The sequence below is a fragment of the Callorhinchus milii genome, unplaced genomic scaffold (genome assembly GCF_018977255.1).
Source record: "Callorhinchus milii isolate IMCB2004 unplaced genomic scaffold, IMCB_Cmil_1.0 Scaffold7, whole genome shotgun sequence".
NCBI classification, from domain to species: domain Eukaryota; kingdom Metazoa; phylum Chordata; class Chondrichthyes; order Chimaeriformes; family Callorhinchidae; genus Callorhinchus; species Callorhinchus milii.
This window is the reverse complement of record NW_024704748.1, coordinates 20,117,506-20,136,575: the sequence shown is the minus strand read 5'-3', so window position 1 is coordinate 20,136,575 and position 19,070 is coordinate 20,117,506. Positions and strand designations below refer to the sequence as shown.

Here is a 19,070-nt window from a genome sequence, read left to right as displayed (position 1 = left end):
AAACCCAATTTCCAGTCAAGCATTGTTTCAACCATCGACCACCAACAACAAACTGCATTTATATTGAACCTTTGACATACTTTGCTCTCAACACATACAGAACCTCACCAAAATAAATTGATTTCCTGGGATCAAAATGTCCAAATGTATATAGTATGTCAGTTTGTAGATGTACGTTATCATTTGAGAAAAAATTAAAACAATGCTACCCCTACAATCAATTCAGTAATGTGTAAGACAGCAGCAAAAATAATTTTTTCTCATTGTAAAAATATTACTCATTTCTTGACAGTTTAATTGAATGTTAAAAGGAAGTGTTAATAATAATAATAATTCTTGCATTTGATATAGCTCTTTTCACGTCGGGAGGACGTCCCAAAGCGCTTCACAGAACACACTGTAAAGTGAATTGACTGTATATTTGTGGGCGAACGCGGCAGCCAATTGCGCACAGCACTTTAATCACTGGGGACCATCAGTCAGGGTAAAAAGAACACTTAAAGTGTTCACTTTAAAGGTTGATTTAAATTAGATTTAAATTTATTCACAGGTTAGACAAGCTTCCAACAAAATATTACTAGCTGCTATTTGTTTAATCTTAAACCATTTATATTATTTTCAGCCTTAGTCTGTTGCTCTATGGGCATTGGCCCTTCACCTAGGTTTCTCATTAAAACAGTTATCTGTGAGCAATATCATCGTCTATTGCAAATTTACAAGGTCACTATAACTAAAATATTGTCTGCATGTCCTTGTTAAATCAATAACACATTAATGTTGTATAGCAATTAAAAAACAGTAATGTGACATTTAAAAATTGTTTTTAAACTGGTGGTGGATTTGACATTTAACTCGCTTTCTAGATAGCACATCAAATGCTTCAAACTGGTGGAGAGGAACTATGCTGCTGACATTATGTCCAAGTGCCGTTCCTGTGGTGTAATAAACAGCTGTGTGTGTTAAGGCCATCATCCATAACAAGACCAGAGGTACCATTAGCACTCCTAAGTGTTATATAAATCAAATAGGTGCATAAAATACCGTCTGGGGCATTCTCTATGGCATGCAAACCACATGAAGATCCCATCTGCTTGGTTGACACTACCTGAGCTGAAGGCTTTGGCTACCATGTAAGAAGAAGATTAAACCTACATCCATCAAGCTGAAAGATAATTATTGCCTTTGTCAGACACCACCTGTTTCTGCAGCATTCTTGAACTCGGGAGGACATGCTGAAACTTCCCTCTGAAGTTCACGTTTGACAGCTGCTCCAGGCAGTTTTGTTCATACCCATACGACAACCTCCTCCCACATGCCTACATCTTATACGTTTAATGCGCATACTGTATAGGATGGCTGCTTGCCTGCTTTTCAAATGTTATAGCATTCATACAAGTGTTATTCAAGGTTATTGCCCAGGCACTAAACCCATCTTAATAATGAGCTTGTAAAAGTCAAGAGACATATTTTGAATTTTTTCCCCACCAGATAAAGTCATCTAAAGCCTAGGCTAAGCACAAGAAATTCAATTGTTGAATTTCTCAAAAAATGCATCTTTGATTTCAGTTAAGTTTTTTTTGGAAAAAATACAAATGTTCATTTTTCCCCTTTTGGCACCCAATATCAGCAACACACACCAAGGTCAGATATAGTTCAGGCCAGATGAAAGCTCTCTAAACTACAACAATGTGCCATAACCTTAACTTCAATAGAGTGCCTCTTCCTGTACAGTACCAGCAATTTTTTCCATTTCTCACACTAGCCATTGTTATGGCCTCAGATAATTTGAGAAAGATTGCTTGAATTCTGTGCTGCCTATGAAATGTGTTGCTTTTGCTGAGGTTTCATGAGAAACAGAGAAGAGGATTTCATTCAGTCAGTCTTTGTTAACTCGGGTTCAAAAGTGAGGACCGTTGAATTCAGTGAAGACGTTGGACATCACAGCCAAACCTGACCTGATTTCTCACCCTCACACTCACAACCACATACAAATTTCAGGCTGCAGTTAGTTATCAGGAATGAGATTGTATTTTTTCTTCCCTAGTCGATGGAATATTCAGCCAATTGAGACAACCCTCTTCTGCCACCCTCAATAAAAACACTATCCCTGTAATGGTGGTTGGCGGAAGAAAATAATTTAAATCTTCACCCATCCTGGTCTATACAGCTCAGTTTCACAGAGGGAAGTAGCTTTACCAAACAAGCAATCAGAGGAGCTAAAGGCTAAGTTTTTTTTAAAAAAACAGCAGAAACAACAGCTCCATTACCAGATAACTTCTAATGAAATTCAGAAAACCTCTAATGCATCTTGTGATGAGTTTAATGAAAGCAGCGTACACTAGAGTGAAAGCTGCTGAACCTAATCTAAACCAATAGATAAATACTCAATTCTAAAACTACAGCAATTAAATCAAGCAGAATATACCTGCACAATGGCTACATTATTGCGTTATCTGAACTTCTAGAATTACATGTGGTTTTTTTGAATTCCTTATTCAACATTTTGTTGATTGTGGCCCTAACTGTAAACAGATATGCTTTTGTGAACTGAAGTGTTGAATAACTTGTTTCATAGGATGTACTCAGCTATACAGGAATTTTTAAATTAAGCAAATTACTTTAAGTTAGAATTTTTTTTACTTTTGCTAAAGATATTCTTAATTTTAAACGGTTTCCCAATGGTCACTAATTGGATTAATGCCCAGTTTGTATAAGGACCAAGTAATTATATTAAATAAGTATCTTTGATCACTTGTACTAAGTTACTTAAGTAGTAAAGGTACCCTATTTGTGCCAACCACAGACTGGCTCCAATTGCATGAACACACACTGTCTGTTATCTGCCGTTTTAAAAGCAGAGGAAACTAATGAGGTGATACTGAGATGATACCACCTTATCTTTGTCCTAGGTAGACAGCAAGCCTGTTACTGAGAGTCTTGTAACAGTGACCTGGAATACTCTCTCCCTCCAGAATATGCTTAGCCTCAGCTTCTCTTCAGCACAAGGTTGACCTTGCATTCTCCACAGCCAGGTGCTTCACTGTGGCTTTAACGGGCTGCATCCTTATTACGATTTCCAGACCATTAGACCCAGTAAATCTTTATAGCCAACAAATGCATCATGGAGAGCAAAAAAAAACAGCCAGATGGATTGAAGACAAAAAAAAATACAATACAATCACTCTTTCAGCAACTTGGAACCTGCTTTTCCTTGGCTTAATGGTTAATTGTCATGTATTGAGTAAAACAAATAGTGGAGGGAAAGAAAGCCAGGTTTAGTCTTAAGCTGGATCTCAGAGAGACAATAGTGTTGTGGGCTGTGGCCATGGAGAAGAAAAAGAGCCAGCATTCTTGCACCCAATCACTGACTAGTAATTCCTGCCAGAAAGTGCTTTGACGCCAAGAAAGTCTAAGAGTTGCTGTGCTCCCTTGGTCGAGTATCTCATCAACATTCATAGGCTATGCTCATAAATGAAGGGCAACTTGGACATGATCCTGGATGATGGCAGTCTTATAGAATCATAACTTTAGATCAGGAGATAATGTAGTTTGGGGGAGAAAGGAAATCGAGGAAGAGAAACCTTCAATAATTTGCGCAGGAATCCATGCAACATGCACTACACCTCCTCATGTTGAGAAAGTTTCAGCAGAGATGCAAACCAAAACAAATTGCAGAATGTATGACTATGGAGCAATGCAGACAATTCAAGGTCAGAGCAGGCCAATTTCAGTTAAAGAGTGAGAGTAACAGACCCTTATGCCTTAGCTACAGCTGAGTGCAGCTTATAAAATAACTGTAGTCTTGAGTAATTCCACAAAAGTAAGTGAAAGCCCCCCAAAAATGGAGAAATGGGTGAAGGTCGTTGGCTGTCTGAATACAATAGAACTGCAATGATTTAATAAAATACATTGCCAAGAAAAATATTCAGCATTCAGTGGTTTAAATTGCTAAAGGTTACAGTACCTTATTTATGGGTCTACAGTATTAAGTACAATTTTTTTTACATTTATAAAATGAACCCATTCTACGTAACCATTCTATTGTTGAGCAGATCAATAACTCAGTATTTACAAATGGTTATATTGAGTTAAAAAGTGCAGTAAACACATCATGGTTTGTTCCAGTGAACTCCCTGCCCTGCAGCATGTGAAATCGGATAGGAAGCCTCGACTATCTCAATGTTGCTATGACTTGTCCTGGGGAAGCCTCCAATAAGGGGGTCAAACAGAGTTCAGTGAACTGACAAATCAACAATATCAGCTTTTCCAAGGTGCTCCTTTCACTTATCTCCAATCCCTGCTAGTTATTAAACTGATGGCTTATACTAAGTAAATAAAAAAAACTTTTCCCCTGCCAAATGACCCAGACAAGGGCCCATGCGCAAGATTCTGTCGACAAACCTCTCTGCTAAGTTGATTTAGTCTGTTGTCCTGCGACAAATGCTGCTAGCAGTTCAAAAGTTCAGATGAACCATGAACTTTACCATTTCACAGAAGACTGTTCCACAAATACAACCAAAAGGAAAAAGTGGTTAACGTCCCCAAAGCACAAATCCAAGCATGGCTGTGTTGAAGTAACTTTGTCCCTCCTTCCTTGCCCCTCATATGGGGTGGGGAAGTGGGGGGGGGAGAAAAGAGAAGAGAAATGGAAAGGGAAAGATAGTCGTGAACTAATATGGTAAAGAGATTTACTTTTAAGACCTTATAAGGAGTCAATACAGGTTTTTAGTGCTTCTGGCCAAATACTTAGTGATGATGAGCCATTACTTTGGAAAGTAAATCTACTAGAGTTATTCAGGAAAAAAAAGAAAATTCTAAGAGGATTTGTATTCCTGGTCATGTCTTTTGGTCTCTGTGGTGGCATTCCGCCTGGTACGGAACTTAGTGGAAAAATCAAAACAAATGGGTCATGACTTTCAGTATTTGTTTAAAGCTGATGTACATGTCATCTTGTGATGTGGCCTTGGACCCAGCCATGCAAAACAGTACAAAGCATAATTAAGCTGGGAATGAAAACAAACATATGTCCCCTACTCCTTTAACTTTATGTGCTAACAAGGAAATTACTCATCCAGATTTTTACAGGAACATATAAAAACACACATAGCACACGTTCTGACATCTCACAATTGTTGAGACAGGCAATGTCAGTGAGCGAGTTGGGGGTGGGGATCGGGGAAGAAAGGAGGAAGAAGAGTCCAAATCCTATACGTAGAGCATTGAGAACAATTTGTCAATTATTAGACAAAATTTACAATCCTGGTGGCCCTCAAAACTAATGTTTGCTTAGCAAAACACTAACGAGACTGCAGGGAATAGCAGAGTTGCACACTACCAAGGCTTTTCAATCAGATCACAGGTTTTGAGTGCAGACAAGAGTAGAGCACACTACTGTAAACTAAACAATGAATTAAAAAAAAGATTATGAACTGTTTGGTTGAAGACAGAAATACCAGAGGACTCCAATCTTTCCCGGTCCGTAACCCCACTCAATATCTTTAGTGCTTTTTTCCAAAGCAGCAAACGAAGATCTGCACTTTGGGTTAAAGCACTAGAAAAGATCTGAATTCCTATAGACATGCTCAAGTGGGATCTTATGTGGAGGAGATTATTTGAAGAATGAGAGAATCCTGCTCAAGTAGGCTATCTACATTTGTTCATCAGGTGGTACACAATCAGGAATTCTTGGACTCAGTGCTTATTCCAGACGGAAGTGCACCCAGACAATTTTGAAGTATGCTCCTTCAAGAGGAGAAGTTCAAAAGAGTAGATTGTGCTCATAGAGTAAACTCCTTTTTAGATGCTAAGTTTACAACTATAACTTAAATATGCTATTCAAGACCCTCTCTGTGAAGGTGACTGCAACAGCTCTTCCACTACTAATATAAAAAAAGCCTTCATTTGGCAATACAAAATCTAGCAAACATTTCTTCCCAACAAACTATATTTGAACAAACATTAAGTTTAAAGACAGCCCCCCCATCGTGCTATTTAAGGTAAAGTGCTATTTAAGGTAAAATATGAGCTTCAATTCTATATTTACTTGCCGCAAAGTTTATAATTCACCAGTCGATACAAGTGGTGCAATTGTGAGAAAATATGCGATTTCCTATCAAATGTGTGATATTCTATTGAAGTACTGTATTACTAACAGATGGGAAATCCAGTAATACTGTAGCAGCTGCCTGCAGTCAGAACTAAGCTACGATTTCCCAGAAATTAGAAGTACTTGAGCATGAACTGAATATATGAAGTAGAAGGATTCAAATGATCACTTTGGAATTTAACTTAAGATAAATTGTATTACATTGTGTCACAGATCCACTTAGCTTTTTCAGCTTCAGTCAAAGATCGAATAGGCTATCACTTAAAAGTAAGATCCATTGGATCGTCTCCAGTCCCACTCCATCTGTATTTCTACAGTATAATTTCTCCTCAGCTTTCCTCTCTGGATCCCTTCAAAGTTGTTGTTCAACTTCTTTCTCCCATGAGGCCTGAAATTCCATATAGTCTTAGCCTGTCTTGCCACAGATTTTTTTTAAAAAGAAAAGTTCATCCTCCTTTTACTTTAACCAAGAAAGTTCTTAACTATTGTTTTTCTTCTTTACAAAAGTTCTATATTATTTCAGGAGGACAGGAAGTTTTAAAACTTTCATCAACTTAATGAATACAAGTTAAAAAGGGTATCGACGTAGCAAATTGTGTGCGTTAGACTGTCGCAGTGGACTTTGAAACAGAGCCTAAGGTGAAACTCCAATGCATTCCTGATGGTGTGTTGCATTGTCAGAGATGTCGTCCTTCAGATGAGACGTTAAACTGTGGTCCTGTCTGCCTGTTCAGGTGGATGTTAAAGATCACGGTGCTATTCGAAAAGAAAAGTGAGTTTCTCCCTGTATCCTGTCCAAGAATTCCTCAAATAGAATTGGTCACTCATTCCATGGCTGCTTGTATGCAACTGGGTAACTAATTTCGCCCACAAAATACAATCAATGCACTTTACAGTAAATCCTGTGAAGCACTTTGAGGTGCCTCGACAATGTGATAGGGTGCTATATCAAAATGCAAAGAGTATTCTTAAGTTTCTGACCCAGGTCAGTGTCATGATGGTAGGCGGCAAGCAAACACAAGGCGTTACCCATGGAGTAAAATAAATGGCATGTTATGAAAAGCTTTGATGTGAGATACAACCTGGAAGAGGTTGGGAACGGGTTGTCCACTTCACCTTCTTATTGGTCTGGCAGATTAATTTAAGAGGCAATATTAGAAAAAGGAATTTTCAATCAAAACTCAGAGACAAGCATACATCCACTGTATTTTTGTCGTATCATTTTAAAAAGGAAAAAAATAAATGTATACAAAATGAAAATTTGATTACTTTCTCTAGAACTCCCACCTGCGCCACTGCTGAACTTCTGACTGCATGAAAATAGTCAACAAGGTCATGAGCCTTTCAGGGACCAAAGTCTTTCATCAGACCATCCGTAAAACTAATAGTCAGAATACCAGCATCTCCCCTGGGGTCTCATGTGGCCTGTGTATGAACTCCACTCTACTCAATGCTGGTGTGACAGAGAGCAGAGCCCTACCAGATGGCAAATAGAACTGGTAATTCTAACATTAGGTATATCAGGCCAGATATACATAAGACTGTGATATTTCTTTACTACTTGCTAGCATTATTTATTAAAATATTGTCCAAGATCAGATAATGTTAAAATGACCTCACTTACCCTTTAATATAGACGTCACTCATCTCTTCTCCAGTGATGCTCTTTTCGTCCAGGATTACATCACTAGTATTCCAAATTATGCAGCGTAGCACATTCCTGCATAGATCACATTATCAACATGATCAGCAAGGTTGTAGTAGTTGAAGCAGACGATATCCAGCCCAGCAAGCTCAGTTAATGATCTGATAATTGGACTAGTCAACATTTTCTCTTCCTAAACTGATGAACACTTGCAATATTGAACAAAGGTTCGACCTTTTAAATACGCATTGTATCCAATATATACTAACAGTTAAAAAAAGAAAACTAGAGCAACTTCAGAAGTAAATTTTAAGAATATCACCCAACCTTTCTTAAATTTTTCCCCACCTCTTCTTAAGAGACCAATTCATTCTGGGGTGCAATTACATAGGCCGTATCTGGAGTAACACCATTTTGCATGTGTGAGCCAAGACAAAGCCATCACAGGTAAAGCAGAATATGTCTCTTACACTGAATAGCAATTTGGATTATGAATATTTTCTCCCTCCCTAGCCCAGGGGGCCTGGAGCAATTAAAAAAGAACATCCTTCTGTGTTTTTTCCAGCTGAGATCTGATAAAAGCACAGATCAGTGCTGAAAATCTGGGACCTGCTGGATTTGCACAACTGAGTTTTATTCCAGGCAGTGGACTTACCAACCAAGCTGTAAGGAAAAGTAAAGCTTTTCTTTAAATACTCATTGAATACCGTCCACAAATTATAATGAACAGGGAACCCCAAAGACATTTCATTAAAAAAGTCCCAATGATTAAAGGCAGTAAACACCATAATGGAAGCAACATGAATATTCAGGGGAGAGAGAGCAAGACAAGAGCAAAGTGTAGGGACTGAAATTATGCTTACAATGTGCCCGCATAAGCACACACGCAATTGCTATGTGTAGCATCAATTTCATTCACCTCCAAATTGTAACTACGCTTCACAGAAAATCTAGCGCTTTGAGACGCCCTCCAGATGTGAAAGGCTCCACGTCAAACACAAGGATTATAATAATTTCAACTTCTATTCACATACATAAATTAGAATATTTGCTAAATCTTACACAGCATTAATAGGCAAACAAGATTAAAAACACTCATCCTTTGCCCATTCTATTTAAATATAAATAGCATTTTATACCATCCCCTTCACATCAGTCAGCCTTCTCAAAACATGACATGATTTACTGTATAGTGCACTATACTGTACATTATACACTGCATGGCGTAGACAGAATTTTGAAGGCAAAAACATTACATGAGCTAACCAGCCGCAAATATTCATTAAAAATTGCTTCGACGTTGCTTGTCTCAATTACACTTACTTTTTGGGTTTTCTTGGAGTGATGTCAAAAGGTGGCCCAGGTGGACCCAGACTCTTTGGAAATATATCAACCCACATCTGGAGCTTTCCCTAATACAACACAACTTCAGAGAGTCAGTATAAAGGAGTAAAAGAAATGGATATTTTACATATAGTCATAAATTAATGCCTAGAACATGCATAAAGTAACACTATCTCCTGATTCCTATCTCCTAAGCTATTCATTTCACCTAGCAGTTCCTCAGGACACAAGATGGTTTGCTTTGGTACCAATATATTAATAAAAATAGGGATGAATATGGAAATAGAATTAAGAATTTATAGCTCCAGTGAAGAGTTAGCACAGCATGTACACAATATGGTATGGCATGATAAATGGGGTCTTCTTGGAGTTGAACTGGTGTCAAGGTGACATGCTTGGCAATGGAATGTCAGAATCGAGCCTGCCCTCTGTGGCGGTCTCGATAGTCTGGTTCCTGAGCCAGGCGGGTCCACAATATTTCAGGGCATTAAGCATGGCGATGGGTTCCGCATGTGTCAGACACCCGGCTAACCAAAAAACACAAAACAAAGACACAAAAGGCCAAATGACCTCTGAAACATATTCCTCTCTTGTATCTTATCCAGTGGACCTTAATGGAGAAGGGGTCGAAAGTACAAATTGGTTCACAAGAGGTTCCGATGAAGATCTTTTGGCCCATTTGATCTCATCCTTCCAGAATCCCCCACTACCATTCTTCTATTACAGCTTTAGGTTGTGTTTTAAATGATTCCTGGTCTTGGGCTCAACTATCTTGCCTAGTAATTCATTGCAGTTGTTAATTACCATTTGGGTTAAAAAATGCTTGCCGCCATCTATCCTAAAGTTACCTATTGCCATCCTGAATGTGAGCCCCCTTGGCATATCTGAAACATTATTCTGGATTTATTTGCTCAATCCCATTTAAAATGTTACACACTTGCAGAGTAACCACTTCAGAATCTATACCGTCATTGAACAATATCCAAGATATTATAGTTTATATTTTGTTGCAAGCCTTTTTGTGCTGGTCATTTTTCAATAAAAATAAATTCACTTACCTGGGGAAGATTGGGTTGGAAGCTGCTGAATAATGTTCTCATCTCTGTATGTTCAGGTACCAATCCTTGGAGTCTCAAAACATGAAGAGCAAGGCGCTCACCCTGAGGTCCAAGATGGTCATTAAGAGGCTGGTTATTTTCTGTAGTAGTTTTTTTTTTTAAAAATGAACAAAACAAATTAGATGATTAAAAATTGCTTGTTTATTCTGATAACTGTACATATGGTCAATATTTAGTAATACAATTTAATAGTGTGTTCTTATAAGGTAATGACTAGACCGCCATAGACTTAAGAGCTTCTGTAGAATACTCCATAAATAATGAGAAGCAAACAGATGTCACAAAGTGAAGGCAAATTTCAATCAGCTCTTTTTATCTATTGCTCATTTTAAAAAGAAATAGATCATTGTGCGATTCTTTTGAAAAAAGATGAATGATATTTTCTTTACACCAGAGATCACAGACTCCTTATAAAAATACAATCATATACAAGTTATCCAATTATATCTCTTCCCATTTTGAGATACGAAGACAAAATGTCCTTAGAAACAAAAAATTGGCAAAAAGGTGGACATAGAAGTAAAAAAATGTTTTGTCATGGGTATTCTGTAGTTCTAACATTTAGCATTTCCTAAGGGCATCTTGTTTTCACATTGTGTCCAAATTTCTACAAACACTAAAAACTGCAAGAGTTCATGCCCTTAATCGTTCTCCATGAACTTATTCTGACACTAATTTCCAAGAAAGCATCATTTCAACACGATTGCACTACTTGGCTTTATGCCACAATTCCCAAAACACAACTCTGTGCAAATGAGGTTCCCAAATAAACAAGATCTAGTTGCATACACTCCAGGAAACCACATATTTTGACACTAGATTACATAACGTTCCCTAGATTTATTACATTAAAAACAGCTGGATTACACAAACAAATCCAGAAAGTTGCAAAACTCAATACAAGACCATGAAACTTACACATTAGCACTCTTCTACATTAATATTCTAGATACTCTGCACAGACGAGAGACTCTGCACAGTTCTCAAGATCTTGCATTCCCTTTTATTCCTCAGTACAGTAACCATAAAATAGCATAATGCAATTTACCACTATTAAATGCAAAATGAATCTTGTGCTCTGTGGTTTACAATTTTCAGCAAGGGTCTGTGCATCTCTGTTCATACCCCAAATACCAGGAATTATTTACACAGCATATTCAACAGTTGGACCAGGATACCAGGAAGGTGATTGAGGTTGGGACACTAGTCTAAAAAAAGGTTGTTGTTGTGTGAAGACAGTAAGATCATTGTTCTGAAAAAGGTGAGTTCAAATCAATCAAAGAACTTTCTTCAACTAAACCTTCTGTGATCTTGGACTCCATAAATCCAATGAACGTTGGCAGTATATTTGGCTGCAATGGGCATCGGAGGAAGACCAAATTTTGCTCAGCAGATGTCCACTTTCCATCAAGGTCACTGGTAGCTTAGGAGATAGAACCATGGTGGACATTACCCTCCCAAGTCCAGGAGTCCTGAGTTTATTTGTATCACTCCCTGCTGCTGCTCTCAACAAATCAGTTAAGTTAAGATTAAATCTGCGACCTTTGTGGTATGCAAGACTCCAGTGGCATTTTAGCTGCTTAATGTACAATAATTTGAAGTGTGCGGGAGAGCTTAGTCCCAACACAAAACACACTTTCCTCAGCATTATTTCGTCAAATGCCAGTATTTTCCACTTCTACTAATGCTCTTCTATGGAAGGAAATGGTTAACTTTCCTGTACTTGAACACAGTTACTAAGGCAAGTAGCGCATTTATTTATATGGAACATCTGCAGCTTTCAGGCAGCTGCCAAAGCACGAGTTAAAATAAACTGGTGAAAGGAAGCTGCCCAGTTCATGGAGAGGGCAGAAACGATATAGTGCAGCGAGTCCCTGACACTTTTGCACACACAGGCAGAAAGAATCACCCCCAGCTGCCCCGCTACAAATCTCCCCCTGAATCAGCGAGAAGAAATGCTCTTCACAACATTTCACTCTCATTTTAGCACCCATTATCTCTACTTTTCATACTCTTTGGGTTCATTCCCATGTCAAACCCACCAGTCTAGCTTGTGCATTAGACCGCTCTCTCATTACTGCAGGAAAGCACAGTTTCGCTCTATTGAAATACTGATCTTCAAAGATTTAACTAATGCTTGGATTGTAAAGCATTTTAAAACACTTTGGAATTTTTTTCCAATTTTAAGGGTCAACGAAAGAATATACGAATGCAAATAACTTGGAAGCTACCACAATAGCATACGATGGAAAGGTAAAGAACCAACAGTCTAAAGTTACTGACAGGTTGCAAAACCACCCAGAATAAATTCCAAAAATAGTTTAAACTCATATCAAAGTTATGGCGGGTTCATAATCATTGTGAATGCAAACATGTTAGATATTCATATTGTTGAAATGTAGTATTTGAATACAATACTATACCAATAAACTATATAATTGGGTGAGGCAAGTAAAAGGCCATAGAGTTTCCTCTTGACCCCTTCTAACTCCTCCTATTGAGACTTTCACCAGCTGGAATGTTGCTATGATGTGCTGGTGATCCCAATATAAAGTTACTGTACAGTAATGGATAAATGCAGAATAGCCACGAGTGATGCACAGACAACACTTCTAAACCAATGCTACTATACACAAGTTTATTAAATCTATCAGAGGTAAAAATATTAAAATTATCCATGAAGAAAGTTTTTTTTAATATAGAACAGCATTAACAATGTGTACCTTGAATTAAAACTTCAGGTACATTCTTTTTGGTATATTTTATGCTCAAAGTTAAGGATGTCAGACCACATGTCACCAGCGCTATGCATTCCATGATCAGGGGTAGCAAAAGCTTTCATTACACAACCCCTCAACCACTAATTAAATCAGTCACTGCACCAGCATGACACTTTTCTACTTTGCAGCCATCCTCCTGATTGAGAAAAATGTGGCACATGGTCACCAGTAACTGTTAAGACTTCTCAAAACACACTCCACATAAAACTCTTTACACTCTGTACACTCTACAGCCAGATAAGACTTATCCCACATCTGGTTTGGATTGGAATCTAGATCCTAAAAGGTAAAAAGCCAATGACTCATTTTGTCTCACTTCATATGTGGTCCCAATTGTTATCTTTTGAGCTCCTCTTGAGGGTGCAGCATCAAAACATAGCTTGATTTCCCCCTACTGATCCAGCATGGGGTCTCCAAACAGCAATCAGGAAGAACCCTAATAGACATAAGCTTTCTTATCTCAACAGTGTTGAGGCAGTTTGCAACACCCCTGCTGCCCTGCTAATGCACGACTACATTTTGAATTTGAATCCATTTGTTTGCGTATTGGTTTCGGCAGAAGCACAATATCAGCAAAACAATGATACATTCATTCAAATTCTCTGTAGTCCCACCCATTGAGTACCATGGGAGAGAGCCCGTAAAGTTCAAGGCAAGTAATTTACAACTTTTACATGCAAATCCTACAGTTTGGCAGCAATAACTATGCATGTAGAGATATGAATATTTTTTTCTGGTGAGCAGACTTTCCATGACGTCTGAGGAAAATTTTGGTGACCAGAAAAAGAGCATGAAATAGCTGATGCTTTGGCCCCCAATATTTAGGCAAGTTTGGGCACCTTTTGAGGTAATGGCCATTGCATTACATTTACATTACAGCATTGGTGCCAAGTTGAGGCTTGGATCAGAAGCGCTGATGTAATGCAAATGGTCCACACAACACTGAACTCTTTATCTTTCGTAATTACAGATCGGGAGAGGGAAATCAGTCACTCTAGTTTTACATTTAAGTCCTACAAAGTCAGGTTCAGTAAAAGAATCCCAAGTTACAAATACTGGCAATTTTGGATTCTCAATTCATAGAACTGAATCATCTGTAACAAAATTGTTTTTACACAACAAAGTCTTGAAATGGTCGAAAATAAAAAGCAAACCAATCCTTTCTGCGCTCTCATTATTGCCCTCTTCTTTCCTCCCCCAATTTCTCTGCAGAGAGCACAATCAGGAATCCCATGATCGAGCCTCCATCAAGTTTAAGTTGCTGCTGGAAGGAGCATAAGAGTACCAGGATAACTCCCCCTTTCATTTCCTTTCCCACTGAGAAACGTCTACTACTTATTGAGACTGGGAGTTTACTCTGTTACAAATTTACCAATTCATGACTGTTGGTACAAGATCCAGGATTGCCAAGTACCCTCACCCCACCATTATTCCTAAATCAATGATATTGCTATGGCAACAGAACGGTTTAGACCAGATGAATATCAACCCCTCCTGCTGGACAGCAAGCAATTTGAACTGAAGCCCTATGTGAACAAAAAAAGTCACAGGCTTGGTTGGCACAGCTTTCTACTTCTTCCCAACACATCTTCAAAGAGCTGGCTTGGTCGGGAGCAAAAAGCAAGTCTTTGGAGGAGGAAGACTCAACAGAGCTCATCTGATGTTGTTAACATACGGACAAAGCTATCACTGATCTGCCCTGAACTTCACCTTTAAACTGCCAATGTATTCTCATCAAATCATGTATTTCAAATGATTTTGCATATGTAGCACTTGAAAATAAAATCTTCTAAGAGAACATTGGGTTTAGCATGAAAAGTGTACACAGTATTGGGTTACGTCCAGCCTAAGGCACTTAGCACTTGGGGCACACAGAGCTTTTTGCATGGGCTTTATTGAAGTCTTGCAGTATTTACAGTCAGCAATCGCTTCCCCCTCCAAGTTTCCACTTTTTACTAAAAATGTTGTTAACTTCAAAGAACTTGGAAGAAGTTAGGCTGATTTGAACCTGGACAGAAGTTGTCAAGGTTAACTATTTCACAACTCCTGGGAACAAGAGGTATTTATGCAGCCACCATCAATGCACCACATTCCCAGTGGCTGTAAAAGGCTTGGGATTTTACCTGTGTTACTAAGCTGCTTCTAGTATGAAGTGCAGAATTTTATTTTTTTGCAGGCTTATCTGTTCAGGCTGGTATTAAATTGCACACGTTTCTGAGACTTCATGTCAGAATGAGGATCTGAAATGAAGTGTCACTCAACACCAAAGTCAGATGTGGTTCGTTCCAATTCGAGATCTAAATCTTTGTTTCAGTGGAAGGTGATCTGGCCCTTTCTTTCCCCCTCCCGTGAGGGCAGAAGGTTAAAAGGGGTATAAACAAAAGGACCCACTCTGATCTTTGTCAGTTCAGAATGTAAAAACACCGACTTATGCTTTGAACTTGTGAACTGACATTTTGAAGTGCAAAGCAGCTTCTTGCTTATTATGGACCTAAAGTGGCTTTGCTTCTTGGATAAAGAGATGGAGCAGGAGGAAATATCCAGAATCCCGAAGGATTATAGTACTTGAAGAGTTGCTGTGGATGAGAGAGTTTCAGTCACAAAAGTTCTTCTGTTGGATTCAGACAATGCCTTAGAATCCTGCAATAATACGTGTAAATCAACAGGAGAGCCCTTTAAATGCAATGTCGGCATCAAGGCATGTAAAGGACATCACAAAGCAATACAAGCAGATTTTACAAGCTTTGTAAAGCAAAGAACATTGCTAGCTTATAACTGAGTTAGACATTTAGTTTGAGAAAACCCTCATTCCCAGTAACATTTTTCAAACTGAAGCCGGGTAAAAATGAACTGTACATCAGTCTAGAAATTTGCAGGGGCATAAAAGTTACGTTGATATAGCGCCTTTCATTTCATGATGAGGGCAGTGATGGAGGTAGGCAAAGTTGTCTAGATGAGGAAAAGCAAAGTACACGATCCCAGATGTAGGGTTTGAAGGATAGTTGGAGGAGCGGGTGAAGACACTCTGGGATGAAGTGAGCATCCATTGTTTTCAGGTGAGAAGGTGCTGATATGGAGCCAAGATGCTAAATGTTGACGAGATTAGACTTTTCCCTTTTGAAAATTATAACTCAAGAGACAAATCTCTCTTGAAGCACATTTTTCCCCCCCACTGAGAATGATCCAATACTGGCAATGAGGAAGGTTTTAACTCCATTAAAAGATTGAGGCTTCCTTCCCCTAATGGACTAGTTCACTTGGCACAGTGGCAACCCACATAAACCAGAAGGTTTCAGGTTCAACTCTCTGTTCTGAGTTAGATGAATCTCGCCAGAGCATTAGTTGGCTTCAGTTGCTGTGAGTTAAGCAGGAAAAAAAAAGCCGGGATTTCTGCTCCTGATCACTATCAGTGAACCTTGCTAGAAAAGTGCACATGTGGATGTCAGTTAACAGGATCATGCACAGCTGTGATGCCCTGCAAGGGTGGATTAGCCTGCTGACATCCAGACTAGGCTCACACATGAAGTACCACTTGGGTGAGGTTTATAAGCGTCACAGACCTGCACCACAAAATTTAACGTTGATGAGCTGCTGTATTAAAAGTAAAACGGATGCTGTGAGGGTTGAGAATTTGCAGATTTTGAGCTCCCTCAATTCACCTAAAATGATTCTGGGGTTTTACAATGAATGCACCAAGATAAGTTTACAGTGCAAATGGAAATTTCTGCACAGACGCCAGGAGGAAGTAGTTTCTTTTTAAAAAAAACTCGGAGGGTAATTAATGACTTGAACAGGTTACCAGGAAGCATGGTTGAGGCCAGCACTCATTTCAAAAACAGTTTGATGCTGTGATGGGAAGACAGCAGAGCAGGTATTCCGGAAGGATGAGATGAAATGGACCAAATGGCATTCTTCATCCAAACCTCTTGTGATCTTGTAAATACAAATCTAGTTTTGATCACATGACCAGCTTGAAAGTAATACGGATTTATTTCACAAGACAGTAACTACTGCTGACATAGTCAACCACTAATTTCAATAAGTTGCACAAGTACAGAATAGGATACTGAAATCTGTTGCTTGTTCCATTTTCTGAAAAATGGACTTTTAAATTGTATTTCAGTAAAGATATATGGAGGGTCATTTGCTCTATCAAACACATGTTCTGTACCAAAAAGGTTTAAGCCCGTATCATTTTGGGTTTCGTTGCACTCAGATTTAACTGTATTGCAAAACTCACCATATCAGTTTTAAGTCAGCTGGATGAGTCAGTTGTCAAAATGTTTCAAGCACATATCAAAATAATGCAATGAATAGAAGTTTCCTTGTTCATGAAATTATTATTGTATTACCCTGAACTGCCAGTGAACCCTTCTTGCTTATAAAAGAGGCAGCTGTTCGTGCGGCTAAAAGCCATGGTTCACTACAAATTGACCCTGAATTAAGGAGTAAAAACTTCCTCCTTGCTACTATAACTATTCAAACAGTCTGGAGATAAACAATAATTGAAGTTGGAGCAAACTGCACTAGAGAAGCCTACTATACTGCTTTGGCAGAATTATAGTAGTGCTTGGAGCATCAAGAGCAACACAATGTCAAATGACCCTAAAATTTCCCCTTACCCAAATGTAATAGGTCTGGCCTGCCAACTTTAGTACAAACAAAGGCTGATTGTAATGACGCCTAAGCATATGAATATAGAAACATTAACCAACATAAATTTTGCACTTTCAAAGCTTCGTGTCGGAGCTCTGATGTAGTGTACCTATTTAAATTCTCTGCAAGTCTCCCATTAAATCATTCGCTAAGGAATTACTGTGGCTCATTTAAAACTGCAGTTCTTTCCCTTTAATTACGAACGCTCTCAGAATCACTAAATCTGACTAACAAAAATGAGGTTTTCGATCACTGCTGGGTCTCTCCACGTTGCATGGCTTGCAAAAATCTCAAGGCTTTATCAGAAGCCTGACACCTTTTTGAATCAGTGCTACCTCTTCTGCCTCAGTGGTTGGTCTATAGGAGTCAAGCTTCTGTTCCTAAAGCACATACTGCCTTATGCCAGATTAGTCTATGTACACATAATTAAATTCAAGAGTTTCCAAACAGCTCTCAGTGTAATCTTTAACACTCCCATCTTTGAAGCAACAAACCCAGGTTGACAGACAGTAATAGACTGGGGTGGGGGAAGGTAGTTAGAATCTGAAGCCCCTCAGGTGCTAAAAGCACAGGCACGTTTATATGATTTATAGCAGGGCTTCACTGTCAATTTCAGCATTTTTTAAAAAAGGAGTCGGTCAATAAAAGTTTCATTTACAAGGATCTTTCCATGTGAGAATATTTCTAAAAAAATTCAGTGCCTGCAGCAAACCAGGAACTAAATGAATATACCAAAGAGATGCTTTCAGCCAACGTTGACACTGACAACCTTTAGACAGCAAATAGAAGCAGAACTGTGGCTGCTACCGGTATCAGGCTGAACAGGTGAAGCTCACATCAGCCCGATGCAGATTTCCAAGTAGTTTTGAGATCAATGACTAGTACAAACCCTCTTCAGTCATTAGTGGACATATCATCATAGTTAATAGCTTTGACCTGTTCGGTCATTTTTAAAGGGAAACCAATTGCCGTAGAAACTGTCCAATAATAAACAGATGCAGTTTTTGCTACACTCAAAGCAACCAGAAAAATAGAACAGGTTAGGCTGAGGACCACATTATAACAGATATTAGAGCTATCGTAGATGCAGTGTAGATTCACAGGGATGATACTAAAGGTAAGAGGAGCAGCTAGAGAAGTTACATCTTTCTGTTGGATAACAGAAGTTTGATGGATGATATGACAGAGGTATTTAACATAAAAGGATAAAGGACAATCTGCGCTGGTGGATGATTTAGATCACAATATTGAATCATTAGCATGGGTGACAATTGGAGTAGAATTGATTGGTGCATTATAAGGTAATGAGATGAGCACAGGCAGAAGAAAGGTATTAGAAGTTATGGAGAAAGCCATATAGGGATTACGTTAGATAGCTTTATTGGAGGAGCAACACAGGCACGGACAAAATGGCTCCTACT

General features: G+C 38.7%; 1 protein-coding gene across 2 annotated transcripts in view; it reads right to left on the bottom strand.

Moving 5' to 3' along the window:
* Positions 1 to 19,070, bottom strand: part of LOC103180644 (myoferlin) — a 107,849-nt gene that overhangs the window by 20,467 nt on the left and 68,312 nt on the right. For both annotated transcript variants that reach the window (XM_042337102.1, XM_007896627.2), the window contains 3 exons: positions 10,154 to 10,293; positions 9,075 to 9,163; positions 7,731 to 7,826 (listed from right to left, as the gene is read on the bottom strand). In XM_042337102.1, coding sequence (XP_042193036.1) covers positions 7,731 to 7,826; positions 9,075 to 9,163; positions 10,154 to 10,293 — 325 coding nt within the window. The remainder of the gene's footprint in view (positions 1 to 7,730; positions 7,827 to 9,074; positions 9,164 to 10,153; positions 10,294 to 19,070) is intronic.